General features: G+C 37.6%; 1 protein-coding gene across 2 annotated transcripts; it reads right to left on the bottom strand.

Moving 5' to 3' along the window:
* Positions 1 to 256: 256 nt before the first annotated feature.
* On the bottom strand, positions 257 to 23,758 carry man1b1b (mannosidase, alpha, class 1B, member 1b). 2 transcript variants are annotated; one of them, XM_053481282.1, is made up of 15 exons: positions 23,727 to 23,758; positions 23,454 to 23,585; positions 22,757 to 22,864; positions 22,473 to 22,581; positions 22,265 to 22,368; positions 21,147 to 21,277; positions 20,789 to 20,868; positions 20,486 to 20,665; positions 15,728 to 15,876; positions 15,330 to 15,518; positions 11,315 to 11,505; positions 8,383 to 8,503; positions 7,955 to 8,149; positions 3,872 to 4,003; positions 257 to 1,812 (listed from the first exon to the last, which is right to left on the bottom strand). In XM_053481282.1, exons 3-15 carry the CDS (start codon positions 22,850 to 22,852, stop codon positions 1,612 to 1,614), a joined length of 1,878 nt encoding a protein of 625 aa, XP_053337257.1. In that variant the 5' UTR covers positions 22,853 to 22,864; positions 23,454 to 23,585; positions 23,727 to 23,758; the 3' UTR covers positions 257 to 1,611. The 2 variants fall into 2 exon arrangements, with proteins under 2 accessions (XP_053337257.1, XP_053337258.1); XM_053481283.1 differs by lacking the exon at positions 23,727 to 23,758 and having other exon boundaries at positions 20,789 to 20,865; positions 23,454 to 23,720.
* Positions 23,759 to 25,328: the final 1,570 nt, after the last annotated feature.

Raw genomic sequence — 25,328 nt, forward strand, 5'->3', positions numbered from 1 at the left:
TACGTTTTTATATAAAACGGCTCTTTAATATAAATTGTTTTATATTAAAGAGCCGAAGTGCTATCACAGATATCAAGTCCGTTACGCTGAATAAAAAAAAAAATAATAATTACATGACACCTGATCAGAAATATCTTAAAAAACTTTGGGACGCACTATTCTGGGAAAGAGTGGCGTGATGCTCTGATTAATCTTATGTGCTTTATTCCTCATATATTTTATATATATATATATATATATATACATACACATACAAAAAAAAAAAAAAGCAGCTTCTGCTACATTTACAGGAAAATGTAAAAGTGTTGCACCTTTCCACGCTGATTATTAAAGCACTGACGCGGCAAATCCTTCCAGAAACGCTTTAGAAAACCTTACGCTATTTCATTTATGACTGTTAGTTTCTTCTTTGTTTCAAAACAAATATACATTTGTTTTGATAGATCGAGTGTATTCATATAAACCTTTTTATGATTTGTTTTATATTATTATCAGAGCTGCAAGCTACTATTATAGAAAGGAATTCGATAGAAATAGTCAAAAATTTAAGAGTGCTGTGGTTTAAGGAAATTAAAAAATTTATTAAACTAACTTTATGACTCAGGATATTGGTCTAATTTTTCTGTAATTCGACTCCTAAACTGTCTAGTCGTCATATGACTTTGAAACAAGGACAAACAGCTAATTGTAGCTCAGGAGGAGGAGATTATTATAGCAGGATTAAAAAAAATGAAGTAAGGAAGTTGTTCTCACACACCTTTCTTACTGGTCCATGTTTAGGTATAAACTACCTTTAAAAATTTTTTTTAATTTAGAATTTTTATGTAGTAATGATTAGTAAATAAAAAAATCTTGCACATAAAACACAAAATTACTTTTCCTATATACAGGAATGGCAGTGATATCTGTGCTTGACTCGGCATAGAAACATAATATATATTAAAAACAGGACATTAACTTTCATGTTAAGGGATAAAAAAAAACTGGAAAAAGTAAAAATGTTTATACAGGACAGATTTAGGGGAAAGGGGGTGCCATAAAGTGCTCAGTCTGTACAAAAAGGTTCACAGTTTAAAAGTGAATTCGACTCTCGGACTGAATAAGACTGCACAGATTTAAACAAGCGAATAACACGGAGGGTTACGACAGCGTAATTCGTGCCTGTCTCCCTTCGTCCTGCTCTAGGCTGCTGCGGCGCTTAGGCTGTAATCATCTCACAGGCGACTCTGAAGCCTTCTCCTCTGACCGGGAGGGGGGTGAGGAGTTAAGCAGTCGTGCTGGATATGGTTAATAACTACAGCATTTAGAATCAGATTTGTTCTTATTCAGCACAAATTAAATTATGACATTAACGCCGTAGTAAAAGAAGCGTGTTGCGTCATCAGGCTTTTTTTTTTTCTGTATTCTGATTTGTGTCTCGTGACTTTTGAAATCGTCACTAATTATAAAAGTCAGATTACGAAAAAATTCTTGTTTCCAAAATAGGAAAAAAGAAACAAGGCAGTAAAGATAGTAAAGGAACAGATCATTTCTTTTGCAAAGCCCTGAGAGAAGTGTGTGTGTGCGCAAGAACAAAGGGTAGATAGAGAGAGAGAGAGAAGTTCATGTCCATCACTTTGGCCATATGGGAAGAGGATGGGCCTCGGTGTTGAAGACGTATGCGTCCAGGTTAATAAGATCAAAATTGTCTGAAAACAGTAGGTAAAAGTATTTGAGTGTCTCGCCCAGGAAGAAGCTCTCCATTTTGTCTCGTGGACTGGGGGACTTCGGATCTCGCACATTGTTGATGGAGGTGTAACCACCAGACTCGACCTAAGAACACAAGCCAGAGTCAGAACTACAAGATAAACTGCATATGTGATGTATGTGTGTAACATTAAAGGAGATCCCTTAATGCAGGGGAACTCGAACTTTATTAATTAATCAACAGCCATCTATATCATTTAACATCCATCCATCCATCAACCAACATGCATCCATCCATCCATCCATCCATCCACCAACATCCATCCATCCACCTACATTCATCCATCCTTCAGGCATCCTACCATTCATTCACCAACATCCATCCTACCATCCATCCATCCTTTTATTCACCAACATCCATCCTTCCTTCCATCCATCCATCCACCCTTTTATTCACCAACATCCATCCTTCCATCCATCCACCAACATCCATCCATCCATCCACCAACATCCATCCATCCATCCACCAACATCCATCCATCCATCCACCAACATCCATCCATCCACCAACATCCATCCTTCCATCCATCAACATCCACCCTTTCATCAATCCATCCACCAATATTCATCCATCCATCCATCCACCCACCCACCAACATCCACTTTTGAAAAGACTATATTATAATAATTTAAAAACAACGGGGTGATTACCATAATAGGGTTATTACACTGCCTGGCCAAAAACAAAGTGTCACACTCTCCCAAAATTTCATTAACCGCCTTCAGCTTTCATGCACAGTGTGGTGCTAGTTCATGTGTGAAAATGATTCCTCATGCTCTCAGAGCCACACTTTCACAGTTTGAGTCCTGGAATATGTCTGGTCCATCAGGGAAGAAAATCTCCATAGATGTGATAACCTGATCATATTCAGTACATTCAGGTCAACTTTTTTTTTTTTTTGCCACATAACGTTGCTGAGCCTAGACCTAAGCAACTGAAGCAACCCCAGATCATAACTCTCTCCAGAGGCCTGTACAGTTTGCATTATGCATGATGAGCTCATCGCTTTATGTGCTTACCTTCTTACACTGACTCGCCCATCACTCTGGAATAGGATCAATCTAAACTCATCAGACCACATGACCTTTTTTCGTTGCTCCGAAGTCCAATCTTTATGCTCCCTAGCAAATTTGAGTATTTTAATGTGGAGACACTATTACATCCACTGTTAAACATTGCTTGGATTTTTTTTTTTTTACTAGGTCATTAAGTGATGTCCATTCATGATTATTATTAAAAAAAAAAAATTCACAAATTTTCTCCACAAAATTGAAGGTTCGGGACTATCCATACAGGTTTTGATAATAATAATAATAATAATAATAATAATAATAAGATGTTGGACAGTTCTTGACCCAAATCAAGTAATTTCAAATCTCCTTAATTGTTGTTAGTACTTGTACAGGCCAATAATTTGACCTTTCTTCTTCTTCATCTTTTTTTTTGGGCGGGCAGCGTATATTCAAAATTATTTACAGAATATGATATACATGAGCAAGGAAGAAAAAAGCTAAATCATTCTACTTATAAGGATATGGAGTAGTAAGAAAAATATGCACATATGGTTCACATTGACTAAATAAATAAAAAAAAAATTCTATATTTTGTGCAAGACAGTTTTGTGTTGAACTGGCATGCATATTATAAATAACAAATATTACTATTACACGTGCAATTATTCACAACCAAATTTACTGAATAAAAGGTTTTAAACTTATGAATATGTCCATCCATAGGAATTATTAGTTTTTATTTAAATTGCTAGAACATTCCTTTTAACAATACATCTATGCATAACTTTGCTACTGACAAATTTTGATCATCTCTACTGCTTATAAATATATAAAAAAAAAAAAATACACACAGGCATGCAGTGGGCCGTAAAAGATCAGTTCAATGTTTATGTAAAAGGAGACAAGTGGTGAGTAAAAACATCTGAAACATTTAGAGCAGATCTGTGCCAGAGAAACTACAGACTGGAGGCTCTCACACAGCTCCGGCTACAAGCCAGCACAAGTGTGAAACTTGAGCATATGAGAACTTAATAGTCTACTGTGTATTATAAGCTACCAAACAAACAAAAACATTCAGCTTTTTACAGGTTTTTTTTTTTTGCAGTCTTACCCTGGTGTATTTATTGAAGTTTTGAAAGATCTCCCAACCCCAGGTCTGGTACTTCTTGTCCTTGGTGAACCGGTACAGGTAGAAGAGGCTCTCTATGGTTTCTGGACGCAACAGGTTGTGTCTGTCTGCAGGCTGTGGACAATAGATAATAAATCAGGTCAGACTCTAAGCAGCAGACAGAATACAAGGTGGCCCAAAAACCTGGATCCAGAGTGTGCATTTCTGATTTGAGATGGATTTGAAACCAACAATGGAAGATTCTACAGAATGTTATTTGTATAGCGCTTTTACAATGGTCATTGACGCCTAATCAAAAAGCAACTTTACAGAATTAAAAAAATAAAAATAATGGAAACATTCATCTAATCAGTTTGTCCCTGGTGATCAAGACGAAGGCAACAGTGATGAGAATAAACTCATGGGGAGAAGAAGAAACCTTGAGAGGAACCAGACTCAACAGGAAATTCAACTTTATCTGGGTGATATCAGACAGCAGGGCCGTAAAACTATCCATGACGTGCTATAAGGATGAAAGATCACTGTAATAGCAAAAGAAGTTTATGTTAATATGAAGTACACTTTAATGTCTTAATGGTCATTAGGTTGCCCAGTCGTCATTCACCAAAAACAGACTGTACAGCGCCACCCTGAGCAGCAAGTCAGAGGCCTCCGTTTGAAGAGATTTCCAACACATCAATTAAAACCAGAAACTACTTTTTTTTTTTCTTTGGGGTGATCTAAAAGCAGTAGCCTATCAGGAACTGGACAAGAACAATCACTGCACAAAAGGAGAAAACCATCTTAAATAAGTTTTAAGACATTAAGACATATTATTTCACATACTTGTATCACCGTATACACGAGTGCTGTGAAATCAGAAGGCATCTGTTTAAGCCTTGGCTCTAATTGTTATACTTTTTTATATTTTAAAAAGATATGGATACATGTTAAATGGATACTGAGTAGGTCCACCTTTCAGAAACCAAAATCACTGTGTACTTGGCAGAGGTGGAAATATTTTTTTTTTACTCACGTTACTGTAAAAAAGTAGTTTTTAAAATCTGTAATTTTACTTTTACTTTACGTTTTGTTTAAAGTATTGTACTTCGCTACATTTTAAATCATATTCGCTACTGACTAAAAAATAAAATAAATAATGCACGGGGAAGAAAAAAAAAAATTGCACCCTGAAAACCACTGCACTGATTAATTGATGGACGGGGTGAACAAACACGCTAAATTCACAAGAACGATGGATACAGACGAAGAGGATGAGAGTAATGCAGACCCAGCTGAGACCGAAATGCCATGAAATTCTTATGGAGCAAACCCCTGGCCATATTTAAGCAACCACAGGTTTATTATGCAAAGGTGTTCCTTCAATTAAAAACAACTAGTTTGAGCTTTATATCCCATTGTCTATTTTGAACAACACTAGAATCCCCCAATTCACACCCGCTGTTAAAGAAAAAAGTAACTCGGTTTCTTTTTTTTCTCTGAGTAAATTTTAATGAGTTACTTTTTATTTCACAAGATTTTAATAATGGTAACTTTACTTGAACTTCAGTAAAATTTTCACTGAAGTAACAGTACTTTTAATTGAGTACCAAATTTTATTACTCTTTCCACCTCTGGAACTTGGACACCTTTTGGAGACACTAAACCAGCGTTAAACTTTTTAGCAATTTGCGCTACAGTAGCTCTTCTGTTGGATTTGACTACATGAACAAGCCTTCTCTTCCCCATATGCATCAATGAGCCTTGGCCGGCAGTGACCCTGTCGCCGTTTCATTGGTTTTCCTTTCTTGCACCACTTCCTTTTTTTTTTTTTTTTTTTTTTTTTAAAGGTCCTGACCATTGCAGATAGGGAACACCTCAGAAGAGCAGTAGTTTTGGAGTTGCTCTGACCCAGTGGTCTAGCCTTCACAATTTAGCTCTAGTCAAAATTTTTTTAACAGTGCTGTGAAAATATCTTTACTCAAATAAATAAAATGCCATGAGCAAAAATTATTTTAAAAACATTTCTACATAAAATAAAGCTTCTATAAAAAGCGTAATATACCGAACACAGTGTGAAAACTCTGTGCTTAAAAATAATCAGTAGTGTAAGATACAGATTTGTGCAGTCGTACAAGTAAAACAGCTGGGATGTTTTACTGAGCATGCTGGAGGATATGCCATACGAGTCCTTCTGGTAACTATCACACTTGTGCCTTTATGTTTTCATGCAAAGCCATCTGAAAACTGGTCCGTCAAGTAATATGTTGCTTTACTTACAGACATGTAAATATTCCTTTGCAGATGTTATTCAATACATTTTAAGGTTTGGAAATAGGAAATGTTTTTGCAGACATGTTAAAAAACACGACGTGCACTATAGATAATATGGTGCCTAAGACATTTGCACAATACTGCATGCATAACCAAAAATGTATACAGTACAAGGGGCATTCAACTCAAACCAGGACTAACATTTTTGGAGCAGTATTAATAATAATTTTAAAAGATTAAAAAGACTGTATCAAACATGCCAAATGAAGTAGGCGCAAGAACACATCCATGTTTTACTTCAATCTTGATTAGGAAAAGATTGGAGAAAGAGCCATCATACAGTTCAGTCCTCTCATGTCATTGTTAAATGATTTGGTTATTTTCCAATCCTTTGCAGCAGTTTAAAGAGCCCCTTCCGATTGACCAGGTTGAACACTTTGGCCAGATGAATGAAGGCGAGGTAAAGAAGCCGTTATATTTCTCCTGCGCCTGCGTTAATAAGATTACATTGACAGTAGATCTTCCCACCCTAAAAACCACATTGCGATTCTGGGTATACCCGTTCACCAAGTGACGAGTCTTTTTAGAACTACTTCAACACAAAAGCCTTGACAAGAATGCTGAAGGGGGACATTGTACAGTAAACTGTCAATCACTTAGGCCATCTTTGTTTTTGTATGGGTGTAATTATGTCTTGCATATCTCGCGATACCTGCCCGTCTTCCCAGCACTGCAGCAGCAAGTCATGCATTTGGTTTATGAGGGCACAGTCCTTGCCTGCCTTGATAGAGCAATGCCGTCACTACCCAAGGCTTTCCCAGTGGTTCTTGATAATCTACTCATCTCTCCATCTGTTCTCCCTTGGTCTGTGATGTCTCCTGGCTTAGATTTTTAAAGATGCAGTCTTGAGCACTTGGAGTTAATGACTTTTCATGCTGCCGAACATTGCGCAGATATTCTCACAGTCAGCTGCTTGCAGTATGCTTTGGCACAGGTCCAGGAAGTGGTTGTTCATGCATTGTCTAGCTGTTTGTTTTGACTTCATTCCTGGCCTTCAAGAGCGTCACAAGGCTTTCTGCTGATGTTTCAGGTAGAACGCTTTCCTGCAATCGCTGGTTCCATGACGTTATTGCCTCCATTTAACCAATTGGGCTATTTATGGTCTCTCTTTTTAAACGTCTCTAAGGCAGATTTGTAAGCAACTTCACAGATCTAATTATATTACTATGGCTGTGCCACTCCAAGTGCTTCTGTTTGAGTCACAGTTGGCACTGTGAAGTCTATATGTTATGAGAATCTCTCTAAATAAGGATCATCTTGTAATGACCAAATATGCAATAATCTCCACTAAACAGTTGATATTGAGATGTATCTGATACTTATGCTCTGTAAATCCTTCATAACGGCTCTAAACTGAGGTCCTGTTTGTTAATTGGTGATTTCTGAGGCTGGTAACTCTAAATTAACTTCTCTGCAGTAGAATGCATTTACAAATGCACTTGACAATACTGTTGTTACAAGAACTATTCCAAAAAAGCTGGCCCGTGTCAATATGATAACTGATTGTTGTTGTTACATAATTCCTAATTACCTAATTCCATGTGTTATTTCATAGTTTTTGAAAACCCCAGTATTGTCGCAGAATGTAAAAGAATAAATCACTAAACAAAAACAATTGCATATGAGCAATGTATTGTGATCCACATCCACTGTGGCCCACATTTAAATCACATTATTAAAAATAAGGAAGGAAAAAAAAAAAAAAAAAAAAAAAAAGGGGAATCCTTCCTTTAAGCTAGAAATCAAACTCACTTTAACATCCACGTCCTGTGCGCTGCCCGGCTGCATGTTGAAGTGCACTATCTCAGGACTCAGGCCTGTCTCCATCTGTCTGTACATCTGGTAGCAGGTGTCCATCAGCTGCTTTGCCAAATCCATGTGCTCAGCCGACAGGCCGTTGTATGCCCCCAGGGCCAGGGTGCCAGGCAGGAAGCACACTAAATGATCCTGAGGGAAAGAAGAGGGCAGAGAGTGAGAGAAAGAGTGCCAGCCACAATAAACCTTCTATTTAAAGCAGCTTCTGTGGGAGGCCTCTATAATCTCCTGTTTATCTGCTTTTCCTTCCTATTAAACACAGCTGAAATGAACTGTGACCAAAAAAAATCTAAATTTAGAAGCAGAACCAGAAACTTAATTTACATATTGAGTTCCCTTTTGACAGAGCAATGGGACTTATGTACCATCTTGGGGCTGAAGCGTCCGTGAGACAGCTCTCCTACAAACGTAAGGCCGAGAGGAGAAGATTTCTTCACCAGGTTCTTTTTAACCCCCTCCACCGCCTGTAGATAGTCCTCCAACAACCTGAAAACACATTGAAATACTTTTTTTTCCCCCGTCCATGATAAATTAATTAAAAAAAGTGAAAATTCTACATACAGCCAAAAATTACATTCCGGGTTTAATAAAAGGCTGAGGTCGTGTTTGCCAAAGGAGTGTTGTAGATCATTATTTAATGAAAGAAATATTTATTCCTAATTAATTAGAAATATTACAATTTTCCTCTGCTTTGGTTCCATCCATTTTTCTTATTGGATTAGTCCATTATACCATTTTCCTTTTTATTTGTAACCATTTAAAGTCCTGGTAACATTGTACACAAATTTGTATTAAATTACAGTGCGTATACACATTCTGTACATTAAACTTTATTATTATCGATTAATAATAAAGATTGAAAGCAAACATCCCCCAACTACAGTCCCTGAGGTTAGACGTATTGAAGTGGTTAATAGAATTATTTCCAATAACGGATCTGCTGTCTGAGTCAGACTGAGCAGGGATTCTGTCCAAAATCAATGTTTTTCTTTTTCCTGCTACTGGGAACATTTGTACACACAACACTCGGTACACTCTGGTATTTATGGTTTTATAGACATTAAAATAGCGATAAGATTGAATGAATAAAACAGAAGGCAGGCGGAAAAAAAATTAAAAAAAAAGAACTGAATCATGACCAAGCTTTGATATAACCTGCAAACACTCCAGACATGCTGCAGGTTGTAGCTTTAATAGAGCTACTAAATATATATTGGTTCATTACTTCTACTAAAATCTACTGATCTAAAATGTCACCTCAACTGCTCTGACGTCGAGTGAGAACTAAACGTCTAAACCTGAGACTAGTGTTTATTAACTAGCCTCAGGAAAAACAAACCCTCAATCAATCAGGTTCAACATGTCAGGTCCGACATGACCCAAACTTAGAGCAAAGTTAAATACAAGTAGCCAGATGCTATAGATATTTTTCAATTACAACACCTTGTAGTTAAAAATAATTATTCATACTTTGCGCATGTTTTAATCTCAGTTTGCTTTTATTAAATCGTCAGTTATGCTATTTTACATTTTAAAAGTTTTTTTCTCAACCATGGTATCAGGCTACAATTTTTTACAAGCTGACGTTTTGAAACGAGGGCAAAATGACAGAACCGCTAAGGGCATATAAATAAAGTGTGCGTTTTTAAAAAGCTTGTACAAACAAGTTTCTTATCTTGCACACAGCTCAATTTCTAACTGGCACAGCTAATCACCTATTCACATAAAAAGCCATCGTGTTGTAAAAATATACTTTTTAAATCAAGTGTTAATATGAATGCAAGGGCCTACGATGCCTTTAAATTTATGAACATAAATACCTTGCACAAGTTGGTCTGCGTAAAATACGCCAGTATCAGGACCAATGTCTCAGAAAATTTTATGTATGTATGTCTGTCCAGATGATTTTGTTACAGCATCACGCGAAACTGGCTAGACAGAATTTAATGAAACCTTGCCAGTCCTTCTGTATTTGCCTGAAGTTTAATCTGCACCATGAATTAAATCAAATTGTTTACTAGAACGGACGTCATGAGCAGTTTTGTTCCAGATTACCTCATAGGAGACGCGATATTTTACCGTAGCACAATATGTGGAAGACACAGAAATGACCATGATGACCCAAATCCTCACAAATGCACGACACAGCATAAGTTGTAACTTCTGAAAACATTTAAATCATGAATCTTCAGATCAATGTATGATTATTCTTCCTACATTAAGTTTAAAACCAGTTTGTCTCCTACACTCCGAAACCCTTGTTACTAATTAATACATTGACGAGGCTCGCTACTATGAGACGGAACACGTGTCATTAGAGCGAACATATCCGCAGCAATCAGAAGTGTTAGCCGCTCAAATAAATATGTTGAGTGAGTGATGTTATGTACAGTTACGTGCCGGGTCTTAATACGCAGGGAATACGACAACTTGGCGTAACAAAGCCGTAAGATACTCGACCTTACAAAATTTTATTTTTTCCTATTGATAAGTTAGACAGAGTTCTCCCGTATAGAAAAACAGACAGACAGACAGACATGGATGTGGGCTTCAACCTGAAATATCATCACTGATTACATTGAAGCTGATCATGTTTTTTTTTTTTATGATTATTTTTAATTATTAATGATTAAACCATTTCTTAAAAAACTTTAGTGTGTGTATATAAATAAAATGTGTCTCTCCACATGTTTGTATACTGTAAGTTTACCCATTTGGTATTCACACCTTTTGGGACTTTAATAATAAAATAATAATAAATAAAACAGGATTAAATCTGCCAAAGATTAGAAAAGCTTAGGAGATAAGGTTGTACAAACAGCGCCCAGCTACATGAAATAAAAAAATAAATAAGACCCTTACTTTTAACCACATCTGCATACAAAGATTAAACCACTCTCACTCACCTAGGTATGAATATTTAAAGTGTTATCCTCTCTCTCAAACACACACACACCCACACATGCATGCACCTGCGTATGAATATTTAAAATGTTATCCTCTCTCTCTTTCTCTCTCATTCACACACCCTCTCTTCCTCACACACATACAGACACACACAGCTCCTCAGGGAAATCGTTCCCCAACAGCGCTTGATGCAGCAGAGTAAAGAGGCACCATGCAGTTTAATCACACTCTGAAATGTCGAGCGTTAGATGAGTGCTGAGCGAATCAAACAGCGAGAGGGAATGAGAGTTGTCAACTCTGTAAGCATGTTGCGTAATCCAGATTTATGGCACCTGCTGGAAACACACACACATGAACCCCATCCCCCCCACCTATTCTTGGCTGACTCACTCTGTCTCTGTCTTGCCTCCCTGGATCCACTGCTTGAGCAGGTATTCATAGTAACTGTCAGCTCGAGCACCCAGTGTGTAGACGCCGAGGTGGGTGAACTGCCCGCTGTTGGTGTTGATGAACATGGGCACCAGACCCTCGTGCTTCCCTTCCAATTTGTGCACCTGATTCATTACCTCCATTACTGCATCCTAAGCAGGGAGACAAAATATTAATAAATTAAAAAATAAAATAAAAAGAATGTAAAATACATTTACAAAATACATTACACACACCTTTTTGTCTTCTTTGACATTGCACACAATTTTAAAAGTATACATAGCAATACAGTAGTGTTACATCTGAAACATTTTTGAATAATGTACATTCATCCGTCACTTAAATAAAATCATATTACATGTGTAGGAATGTATGTTAAAAAAATAGAAAAAGAAAAACCCAAAAAAAGTCACAATAGCAAATACACCGTGTTTTATTAACACTGAAATAATTGAATACAGACAAAACTGACCCAGTATATACGCCTACCTTTGGCAGACGCTAATGAATATTAACGAGTTTGCAAATGCAACACGATGTCGTTCGCTCTGCATCCGTCACGATGGTCCATTTTGAAAAACATTATAATGAGGTCTTGGGTCACGTGATCTCAGTGGGAGGTTGGGCTTAATTAGCATACTAAAAGTACAGACTGCACAAATTTTTTTTCTACATAGATGTGAAAGGCCAATACAATACGTTATGACTGGTCATTTTTATGAATATTCTTCTTATTTATTGTGTAAAGTTGTGTGTGTTGTATAGTCCGAATCGATCTTTACCATCTAATACTGTACACACAGGGCTGATAGTGGAAAAATTTCTGAGCCTGAACTTTTTTTCCTTGCCCTCGAGGTAAGCAGGGGTGGGGGTACTATTTATGCGACGCACTTTTAACACATAACTTGTTGGCCCCTGGGCGCACATATATAAACAGCCTATGAATAACCCTGATCATCATTATTGTCCAGGGGCTCTTTTTAGATATTTTTTTTATATTTGCATTATGCCCCCAATATTATTCAAGAAAATACAGAATTTTCTCCTCAATATGTTCAGTGCCTAGATTGACAATATTAACCCATCTTAGTACGATCAATGGAAGTAAATGCTACAGATGCTACAGCCATTCCAAGACAGGTCAGTAAGTGGCATCCGCGTCATACAAATTTTGTCCGTGGCCTCGTCAATGTTGACTGAAAACATGCCATTCTTAAGCTTCTCAGACAGAGGTTTTTTTAAACCCTGGCGAGATGCCGTGTGTAAGAAGATAGCTTGCGTGCTGCCTGGAGACAGACAGATGCGCCAGGGCGGGTCTATCCTCCGCTAATTTCTTACATAAAGCGACGAGTGGGTGGGCGATAGTAAATGACAGGTCAAGCTCAGCAATGAAGGAGCACAAGCGAATTTTTTAAATCAGTCACACAATCGGTTATTTAGGGGGGATTATCTGGCGTGGCTGTTGCCCTTAGCAAACGTGAGGTGTGTTGCAGTGCTCTGACTGTTGCTTTATGAACAGGGTCTAATTCATGCCGTGACAGCACTTTTTTTCCCCGCTAGTTCCATACATCAGTTTCCTTGCGAACACAGTGCAATAGCATGCTCCTGGTTGCCGGAGCTTTTAACACGAGCTTCCAAAGGGCCCTCCGTCACTACCCACATCCTCAATCCAAGCCCAGCACCATTTATTCATTATGCCTTTATCGATATCTTTAATGTCTTCCCCTGGTTTTATAAACATAGCCATGACTCACGGTTTGAGTTGCCAGTATGAGACACTCAATTGTACAGTATTAGAGCTAAAAACACCTTCGCGCATGGAGCATTGCCTTAACCTGTATCAATCTATTTGACAAAGACACAAGGCCCGGCCCTTCCCTACTTCTGATTGGCTCATCGGGTCCTCGTCATCGTTACGCGTTAAAGCTGCTCTCTGACCTGCACATCTCAAATCTAGAGAAATGACAGCTCAATATCCGCGAACCTGATTTTTTTTTAATTATAATTGTTTTTCCACAGCCACAGTACGCCGGAACACTATCACCCCTGTATACAAATCAGCGATCGGGTACGCAGGAAAAGACACAGAGCTTCAGTTAATCTTCGGCAGAGAAAGAGAGTTTTTTTTTTCTCTATGAAAAAGGATATGCGCTTATACAAGCCCTGTATATTTTAAACTTTAGTTGTTTTTTTTATTATTATTTTTAGAAGGTGAGAACTTTTGTACTTTAGCTCAAACGCCAATGTAAATGTAGGACGTCTACTGGTAATCGTTGCCCTGGGGCGTCTGTACTTTTACTCAGGGACAGGATTTGTGTAGGGTTAATAGTTCCAGAAGAGCTGTTTTGAGTCTTTTAGGATATGATAAATGACTCAAAACCACAATGGTGTAGAATTCAATAAAATTTGGATAGCGCTTTTAACGAAAGTTATAATACATTAATGCTTATCAAGAGATAATAATTCCACTACACACACACACCTGCTTTATTTACTCCAACAAAGTTAAAAAAAAGACATATGTTTGTTGCTAAAATGCTAAAAGACCAACATGTTATATTACGCATTGTCAGACTGCATCATGAAAGACACAATGCATGTATATCGAGGGCTTGAGCTTTACCTGTTTAAAGATTAGGGTGACACAATATACAGTGCCCATATATATGAGATGAATACCAATATCATACACGAGGCGTTCATGTCAAACTGGGACTTAAAGACTTTGAAGATCTTCCGTAAAGGCTGTAAAGTCCAACCAGAGTACGTCTACAAGTCTACTACATTCCACTTGGCAACTCAAACCAATCTTATCTTTTTCCTCCGACTTCCCTTATCGACAAGGCGTTTCCGCACACACGGTCAACCAACTGTCACTCAGTCTTTTATTGTTTTTTTCCCTCGTCCACACTTTTCTGTTTAAAATTTAGACACTGTTGTGTGTTTTATATTCCCAGGTGGTTCTGAAATATTCAAACCAACCTTCTCTGGCACCAACAACCAAATCACCAACAAAAATCACACTTTTTCCTTTATTCTAATGTTAACATTAGTCAAAACTCTTGACCTGTATCTGCAGGAGTATTTGCATTGCGCTGCTGCTACATGACTGGCTGATAAGATAACTGTATGAATGTGAAAATAAACGTAATGAAGTGGATAATAAGTGTGTAACGTTCAGTTTATAACTTGCATTTTTTTTTTTTAAGTATGACGTTTAAACTTTATTAGTAAATTCAAAAAGTTATACTTTTTTTTTTACTTTGATTACATTTTCAATGCTTAAGCGCACAATGCCATTACACAAGCTTGTACCAGGTGTCTTCATTAGTGGTGCTGACTGACTGACTCTTTCTAACAACAATAATAACAACATTAATTACGACTGTTAGCCATCACCTGCTCCAGTAATCTGATGTAAGCGATAGAGCTAACAGATGGTTACTACAACAAAGTTTATTTCATACGCGTCACCTAAAAACATTCCTTCTCAAAATGCAACAGCAACTTATCACTTCATCTTTCAAGCAGGAAAATCAAGTCGAGAAAGGAAAAATAACAAACATCTTAAAACCTGAACATACTTACATGGTATTAATTTACACAGTTTAGTTAATCTTGGAGTTAAAATCCCTTTTTAAATGTTACTCTTTCCAGATTTGTGTGTCAGGCTTATCTCCCCCCGTGAGGACAAAAGTTAAAAAGAATTTCACATGAAGCACTCGCTCATTCCTTCTAAAGCCATGACGTTAAGGCATTTTTTTCATGCACACTCTCATGCACACTCTCATGCACACTCTCATGCACACTCTCATGCACACTCTCATGCACACTCTCATGCACACTCTCATGCACACTCTCATGCACACTCTCATGCACACTCTCATGCACACTCTCATGCACACTCTCATGCACACTCTCATGCACACTCTCATGCACACTCTCATGCACACTCTCATGCACACTATGCGTCCACCTGGTATTTGTGGTCACCGGTGAGTCGGCTCAGTTCGCGGAACTCCAGCTGGATGGTGGTCACCTCGGCGACGGTGCTGTCGGAGGTCCAGCGTGGCGGATGAGCCACGCCGCTACCGATGTTCACGTCCGAGTACGGGATCTTTGATGGCGTACTGAAGGCGGGCATTAACCTGGAGCCGATGTCTTTCTGCACAGAATCACGAACATCGACATAGTCATCGTCAGATCTCAGCCTGATCAGAGGCTTTAAAAAGACTAAAAGCCTCGATACCCGGCTGAGAGTTGGAACATGTGCTAACAGAAGGAGTGGAGGAGGTGCTTGATGAATGTGATACACAAACAACTGACTTTTTGTGTTTGGACTACTCCCTCTCTCTCTTACACACAAATACTCACAGCTTTCTCTAGGAACAGCGCATCACCGGTCAGATGGTACGTGCTGAGAAGGCCACCCAGTATACGGATGGTGCTCTCGAACAGGTTCACGTCCACATTCTTCTCAAATGAAAGATGTGTGTCCACCCACTGCTTGGCTTCCTCAAACTCTGTGAGAAAGTGAGAGGGTAGATGACGTGAGACGGAAGTTCCTGGATTCTCAGTGGCAAGGACACATTACACGATTATGCAAACCCAGATAGAGTTCCTTATACAATCATTTAGTTGCATACAGTCTGAAGACAAAGAAAGAAAAAAAAAAGAAAGTGGTGTTATGGTTAACATTTTTCCATGTTAATACATTTTAGCTAGTTATATAGTTAGTTCACGACACCTAATTAACCAACTAGCTAAGACAAACCAAATTGACACTATAAATTAACAAACCTATTCAAGTAAACATGGGTTTGTGATAAAGTGGATAATAAGTGAGTAGTGTTCATTTTATAACTTGCATTTAAAATAAATAATAAAAAAAAGTATGACATTTAAACTTCACTAGTAAATTTTTTTAAATATATTTTTCTGTTATGATTTTTGTTATGTTATGATTTTATTTTCAATGCTTAAGCACACAATGTCATTACATAAGCATGTACCAGGTGTCTTCATTAGTGGTGCATAAATGCTGCTGGACTTTCTAATAATATTAATTACGACTGTTAACCATCACCTCCTCCAATAATCCGATGTAAGCGATAGAGCTAACGTCACCTAAAAACCTTCTCTGCTTTACTTCTCAGGATGCAACTGAAACTTATCACTTAATCTTTCAAGCAGGAAAATCAAGTCGAAAAAACAAACAAAAAAAAAAAAAAAAAAAAAATCTTAGACAGTTCAGAGTTAAAATACCTTTTTACATGTTACTCATTCCAGATTTGTGTGTCAACAGGCTTATCTACTGAGGACAAAAGGAGAGCGTCTTTTGCAGTAGCTTACTTCGAAGTTAAAAAGAATTTTACATGAAGCACTTGCTCATTGCTTCTAAAGCAATGACGTTAAGGCACTTTATTCTAGTATCATGAGAAAATGTGCAGACACACACACACACACACACACACAGTGGGGCAAAAAAGTATTTAGTCAACCACCAATTGTGCACGTTCTCCCACTTAAAAGGATGAGAAGAGGCCAGTAATTTATCGTACTATAGGTATACCTCAACTATGAGAGACAAAATAAGAAAAATCCAGGAAATCACATTATAGGAGTTTTAATAAATTAATTGGTAAATTCGTCAAATAAGTAAAATAAGTATTTGGTCACCTACAAACAAGCAAGACATCTGGCTCTCACAGACCTGTAACAACTTCTTTAAGAGGCTCCTCTGTCCTCCACTCGTTACCTGTATTAATGGACTCTGTTATCAGTATAAAAGACACCTGTCCATAACCTCAAACAATCACACTCCAAACTCCTCTATGGCCTAGACCAAATAGCTAACACCAGCAACTAAATTGTAGACCTGCACCAGGCTGGGAAGACTGAATCTGCAATAGATAAGCAGCTTGGTGTGAAGAAATCAACTGTGGGAGCAATTATTAGAAAATAAAAGACATACAAGACCACTGATGATCTCCCCCGATCTGGGGCTCCACGCAAGATCTCACCCTGAGGGGTCAAAATAATCACAAGAACTGTGAGTAAAAATCCCAGAACCACACGGGGGACCTAGTGAATGACCTGCAGAGAGCCGGGACCAAAGTAACAAAGGCTACCATCAGTAACACACTGCGCCGCCAGGGACTCAAATCCTGCAGTGCCAGTCGTGTAGGGGTCCTGCTTAAGCCAGGACATGTCTGAAGTTTGCTAGAGAGCACTTGGATGATCCAGTACAGGATTGAGAGCATATCATATGGTCAGAGGAAACCAAAATAGAACGTGTTTGGAGGAGAAAGAATGCCGAGTTGCATCCAAAAAGCACCATACTTACTGTGAAGCATGGGGGTGGAAACATCATACTTTGGGGCTGTTTTTCTGCAAAGGGACCTGGACGACTGATCCGTGTAAAGGAAAGAATGAATGGGGCCATGCATTGTGAGATTTTGAGTGAAGCAAGGGCATTAAAGATGAATCGTGGCTGGGTCTTTCAGCATGACAATGATCCCAAACACACTGCCCGGACAATGAAGGAGTGGCTCTGTAAGAAGCATTTCAAGGTCCTGGAGTGGCGTAGCCAGTCTCCAGATCTCAACCTCGTAGAAAACCTTTGGAGGGAGTTGAAAGTCCGTGTTGCACAGCGACATCCCCAAAACATCACTGCTCTAGAGGATATCTGCGTGGAGGAATGGGCCAAAATACCAGCAACAGTGTGTGAAAACCTTGTGAAGACTGTCATTGCCAATAAAGCAAATATAACAAAGTATTGAGATAAAATTTTGTTATTGACCAAATACTTATTTTCCACCATAATTTGCAAATAAATTTTTTTAAAACCCTACAATGTGATTTTCTTTTCTTATTTTGTCTTGTTGAGCAAGCCGAGGACGACGACAACAGTGGCGAGGAAAAACTCCCCTTGCTCATCAGGGACAAGCTTTTCATTTTGATTCATATATGTTCACATCTTATACAAACTTAAATAATTCTTTTGATTGTATAAAGCTGTTTTGTACAGCGCTATACAAAAAAATATTGTTATTGAACACACACAAGTACTATACAAAAAAAACAAAGTGAACATACAAATATGCAAACAGGAGCAACATGACAATACAATATACTGTTCGGGTAATCACATGATTCACAAATTTTTTTTTTTAAGTAGTTGTAAAAGTAGCAGCAGGGACAGGAAAGAGTACTTGTGCAAAAAAAGGGTTGGGGTGTGAATTTGCTAGGTGGCAGATCAGTGTGTGTGTGCGCTTGTTTTTACATTTGATATTTCAGAGATCCACACTACAAACCCTCTGCTCCATCTAGCCGTATGTAGAAGGGCAAGATGAAGTATTACTATTAACCTAGTTAACCCAGTGTAAGTATGTATCCTGTATCCAATGATGTAAACTTTTAAGCATAAGGCGTCTGCCAAATGCCTAAATGTAAATGTAAGTAAAAACATTCAGAACTAAAATCTTTGGTGTACAAAGATGGCACTTTTTGTCAGTACACAACAAGAGCATTTTAGCCATTCTTTGCATTACTATGTCATATATATATATATAATGATATAGGTCAGGATTGTGCAATATAGAGACAAATCCTTTTCTTCCAGTACAACATAGGCAATATGAACTGAATTTTTCTAATTTTAACCAACTTAAAAAAAAAAAAAAAAAAAAAAAAACATGATTCTTTTTTTTTTTTTTTTAGATGTTTTTTTTTTTTTTTTAAATAGATCCAACTTTGGATCTATACTTTGATTTTTAAGGGATTAATCCTCTTGGGTTTCGTTTACCATGCAAAACTGTGTTTCTCTGCAGACCATGCATTTACTGCCTCTTAGTACACGGCTCTCACGGTAGCAGGATAAACAGGTACAGGAGCCGTCGTGTGAGAGGGAACTATTTATAGGTGCGCTACTAGTTGATCGATTGCAGATAGCATTGTTCTGCTTATAATGGTGAGCAAATATACGTACGATACACTTATACGTATATATCGCGACTGTCAATGTACATGGGCAGCCCACACAAAGTACACTTTACAAGTGGAAAACACTGCTATTAGTCGACTAATTATCTCGAATATTTTAGTTATTTTTTCCCCCTATATTTTGACCCAGCGTGTCCTGACCTGCGCTTCATTTTTGGACATACATTTTTATCTCGGTGCGAGTGTTAATTTATTGCATAAACATAACTCACAATATAAACCTGTGCAAATATTTAATAGTAAAAAGCTGCAATTTATTACAGGTAATAAGTACACAGTGTGGAATTTATATAGGCTGTGTAAATAATTGTACTTTTTATTATTGTTATTATTATTATTATTATTAATTTGGAGTTGCTAAATAAATATTGGCAAACATTATCGTAATAAGAACCCAATATTCCGAGTTTGCAAAAATAAATACAAAACATTTAATACTTAAATATCCGAGTTTATGTCACACTCACAATTCAATCACAAGGTCATTTTTGTGATGCGATCCCACGTTAGTTGTTACTAATTTCCCTGTTCCATGCAAAGTAATAAGGACATAAAGAGCTGAATTCAAATAAACTTCCTCAACCTCTTTTAAAATCTCTTTTAAAATCAAGTCAAGAATAAAAAGGAAAAAAGGTGCTCAAAACATATCGAAAAACCCTAGAGTGTGTTCAAAATACATTTTCACATGTTAGTCATTTCAGCTGTATACGTCAGCTGTCATTTCTACTACTGCAAAAGGACAAAGAGAGCGTAGCAGTTTAGTTTGAAGTTAAAATGAAAGAACTAAAAATTGCACATGAAGCACTCACCATGATGTTCTAATACTTACTAATGTAAAAAAAATTTATGACTTTATTACACCTTTGTACACCTTATAATTCAATGTTTTGTTTGGTGATTTATTTCCCACAAGCTATAACAATGTAGAAGATTTCAAAACTTTAAAATAACACCTACGGGATTAACAGCAACAACAAGTGTATACTGTATATACTGTCTAAAAATAATAAAAAAACCACAACCCTCCAAGATGAACCACACCCATATAAGAAAAGCTGGGAAACCTGTTCACTTGTTCCTTATTCATGGGTTTGAAAAAAAATAAAAAATAAAACAACTAAAACTCACCTGTTTTCAGCCCTAAGATCCACATAGTGTCCAGCGCATCGATAAGAGTTAGCCCCAGCCCAAACCATTCGGTATAAGACTTTGAAATGGGTTTGAGCTCATCATGACCCCAGGCGTAGTCTTTGTAGCCTTTCCAGGCATGTTGGAAAGCCTCCCTCACCGCCTCCAGCCTGCTCGCCACTAAATGTCGAAGATGAGAAAAGTGTAATGGCAAAAGGCTGCATTGTAAACAGACACTGTGTCTTTGCACTCGCAGATTTTAGTAATATTTACAATACAGGAAGTAACAGCACAAACACAGACCTAATAATGAGTCCACGGTCTGCGTCTCCTTCTTATGGTCCGTGTCTTTAGCCACCGTGACTACACTGCCACGCCAACTACTGAAAATATTAATAAAAAAACATTTTCATTCATTCATTAAATGACAGTCCAAAAACATCTATAATAACGATCATTGTTGATAATCACTTTTTACAAGGATTTGTGATCCATCTCATTCTAACATCACACAGATCTTTGGTACATGTGTAACTTTTATTCTTTTAAAAAAAATTTTGGACATATTTCCAAATTCTGCCCCTAAATCTACATATGTAATTACAACCTTGCTTCAAATTATGTGATCTATATTGAATTTATATCCTGAACTATTTTTGACCTGATCAGAGACTTGTTCCCATCCTCCTTCCCCAACACCTTCATCGCTATCCCATGTGCGTCGGAACCGTTTTCTTTATTCTGGGACCGGTTCTGGAGGGAAGGCGGTCCTCTCTTACGTAAGAATTTTCTCTGGTAAAACAAACAAACAAACAAATAGAAACAGATACTAAAGTGGAGGAAGGAATATAAAGCAAGTGCAACAATTTATTAACACAACATTTGTTGAATATTGATTAAGTTTTTTAACAAACAATGTACAACCAAACACAAAATCTAATTGTTACTCAACTGATTATGTCGATTGGTCGCAATTTCTTTTATTTTAACAAGCATGAAAGTTTGCATCTCCACCAACATGCTTAAGTTGATGTATTTAAATTATGCCATAAAAATTTAAACTTCTAAATGAACTGACTGTTAAAAATATTGAAACAGATAAAAAAAATATATAATAATGAACAGAACTAAATTGAGAAAAAACCTTGGCACTAATTGTTCTGATTTATTATAATGAAATTACATTTAGGCTGAAATAAGAGAGAAAAGGCGAAAGTTTGTGCATCCTGAGGATTTTCTTTTTTCAATTTCAATTTTTACCATTCAATGATGGTAATAACCTTGATTGTATTTTTTTTTCTTTATATATTTATCTTTTTTTATCTTTCTTGGCCTACAACATCCCAATACCATATAAAATGTGTGTTTTTCAACTTGTGTTAGGATTACATTAAAGTGAATTAAATTAGGACTGTTGTAAAATGTAAGTAATCCATCTGGATCTGACCAGAACATTAGATAACAATGAAATCAGGAGACTCAAAGCCAGGGTTCAGCAGGAGAAGATTAGCCAACAATGTAATCCAAATACAATATGCAAAACACCAATTTATAGTGAGATGTGACACATGAACCCAAGGCCAAGAAGGGAAAAAATAAACAACAGAAGAAAAATACAATCAAGCTCACTACCATCAAGTGAGAATAAGTAAACCATGACACTTATAAAACAATAAATCTTTATGATTGTACCGTATCTATATTAAATATTAGAAGAAAAAAAAAACGAAAATCAAGTTAAAATCTGAGCACGCTGCTCTCTGATTAGGTTGCACTAACCTCCGAAGGAGGCTCAGGCAGAATAGCTTTATCTTCCATCTTCAACGCCATATGCTGGAGAATCCCTTCGCCACCGTCTCTTCCTTCTGCCGTCTCCGACCGAGCTGAAAGAAAAGACAGAGTGCATCAACACGTGACGGAACACATCGATCTATTTGTGATCTATTTTGTGTAACACAGTGTAAGCTTGATAAAAAGACACGCATACCTCCCCATTGTGTCAAAAGGCCGGGATAGATAACGATGCCACTGATGAGGAGCAGAACCAGAACAAACAGGATGAGGCTGCGCTGCAGGCTTGACAACTGCTTCCATTTCTGCACGTACATGCAAAACAGGATGATGCGAGAGCGAGATGCAAAACAAAAGCCGTGGATTTCAATTCAAGACTCTTGAAAACGTATCATCAACTCAGATGATCTAAATAAAAAAATTTTTTTTTTCAAAATTAAAAAAATATCTGCAAGTAGTTGTAGTAATATCTAATCTCACCCTCCAGAACGACTGCTTGCGTTGTTTGCCATTTGTATAAGCTCCACTTTCGTCTACTGCCAGAGACACAAAGTCCTTTCGGGAGGGTGCAATCATGTCTCCAGGTGTCTACGTCCCGAGAAGAAAGAAAGAAAGAAAGAAAGAAAGAAAGAGCACAAATCAAATAGGAAGGAAAAGCGAAAGCGAGGACAACCCTAGGAGATAAGTACAGCTCTGAGAAACACGGTTCCTGGAGAGCCTGTTCATGAGGACTAGGTGAGTGGAGGGCGGACAGCTGCAGATGCATGAGGACACACAGTTAGTTATTAGACAGACAGATCAATAACGTCAATAAACAGAAAGAAGAACAGATGTTGTTATTGAGTCCCAGTGGGGAAATCCTGCACACTGATCTTTGTCAAATGCATTTAATAAATGTTATTCACAAAAGAAATTACCAGATTAATCCTGCCCTGATCTCATCTTATCGTATTCTTGTCAAAAAACCTCTTAAATCATAGAACAATACGAACCACAGCCCGTTATTATTATTATTATTATGATTATAGTATAACGGTTTTTGGCAAATACCTAGAGTAAACTTTCTATCTAAACAAAAAGCGGCCATAAAACTACGTAATTATCACCCGAATCGCCATAAAGTTAGTGTTCTCCTTCATTTTCGTCAGAATAAAACATAAATTAGGACTTAAATTACCTTTCAAACTTAGCGCGTCCACGACACAGAGTCTCCCCGGACCCGAGCTCTCTCGCGCCGCTTATGCTCTTACGCGAGTCCGAGGCATGACAGAGGCCTACGCCGCCGCGACCATTTCCAACACTCAGCCAACTAAAACGAGATTTATACCAGTCTTAAAAATGCAGCCACTTTAAAAAAAAAACGAAAAAGCATCAGTAAAACCAGTTGCCAGTCTCCTCATTCGGCGACGTGGCTTTGACTCGCTGTGAACACACACACACACACACACACCTGTCGCTTCCCAGCCGTTAGCTTATCTCATGTAGTCACGAGTGGCTTGGTTACAAATTCACGAGGAGGCGGAGCCACTCATCCAGCACCAATCAGAAACCGTAATATAAATCCAAACTGGCTCCCTACTGTCGTGTCCTACAAGTTAATTGAAAGCTATTTCTTTTCACACTATGTAGTGCACCCTCGTAAGGATTATAACGCGATTTAAGATTCACCCCAAGGATATTTACCTAACAATGATGTCTGGAGTAAAAAAAATAAAAAAAGGAGCACAATTGCTGCATTTCTAGAGTCCCAGTGGTGATAATGGGGGGAAATATTCAGTGACAACTACTTACTAATGCGTGGGAACGAGATACTATGTTGTGGTCATGACTTTCTAAGGCATGGGAACAAAATAGTATAATGCATGGCCACAACATAATATATTAAGCCTACAGTACATACAACTTATTAAGGACTAGAGACAAGAAAAAAAATAGTGAATTTAATTTGTTGCTACGAGACACTATGTGGTGGCCACAAACCCCATAGCATTTGTAAACCACAGACAAATTAATATTTATTTCGTTTATAACTGTTAGTATAGCTGGATGATTACCTTTATTTACTTACTGACACACAGCCACAACATATCTCTTTGCCATGCATTATACTATCTCATTCCCACAACATAGTAAGACGTGGCCACAACATCCTATCTCATTCCCACGCCTTAGTAAGTCATGACCACAACATACTGTAGTATCCAGTTTCCACACCGTAGTAAGTCATCACCACAACATAGAATCTAGTTTTCACACCTTAATAAGTCATGACCACAACATAGTATATCATTTCCATGCCTCAGTAAGTCATGACCAAAACATTATCTTGTTTTCACGCCTTAGTAAATCATGGCCACAATATATTATCTCTTTGTAACACCTTAGTAAGTGGTTACAATATACTATCTCATTTCCACAACATTAATAAGTCATGACCACAACACAGTGTCTAGTTCCCATACCTTAGTAAGTCATGGCCACAATATACTATCTCGTTTCCACACCTTAGAAAGTCATGACCACAAAATGGTGTGCAGTTCCCACACCTCAGTAAGTCATGGCCACAACATAGTGTCTAGTTCCCACGTCTCAGTAAGTCATGGCCACACATGCTATCTCATTTCCACACCTTAGTAAGTCATGACCACAACATAGTATCTTGTTCCCACACCTTAGTAAATCATGGCCATACCATAGTATTTCATTTCCATGCTTTAATAAGTCATGGCCACAACATAGTATATCATTTCCATGCCTCAGTAAGTCATGACCACAACATTATCTTGTTTTTACGCCTTAGTAAATCATGGCCACAATATATTATTTCTTTTTAACGCCTTAGTATGTTTTGGTTACAATATACTATCTCATGTCCACAACATACTACCTAGTTTCCACATCTTAGTAAGTCATGAGCAGAACATAGTATCTAGTTCTCACGCCTCAGTAAGTCATGGCCACAACATACTATCTCGTTTCCACACCTTAGAAAGTCATGACCGCAAAATGGTGTCCAGTTCCCACACCTTAGTAAGTCATGACCACAACAAAG

The sequence above is a fragment of the Clarias gariepinus genome, chromosome 21 (genome assembly GCF_024256425.1).
Source record: "Clarias gariepinus isolate MV-2021 ecotype Netherlands chromosome 21, CGAR_prim_01v2, whole genome shotgun sequence".
NCBI lineage: Eukaryota > Metazoa > Chordata > Actinopteri > Siluriformes > Clariidae > Clarias > Clarias gariepinus.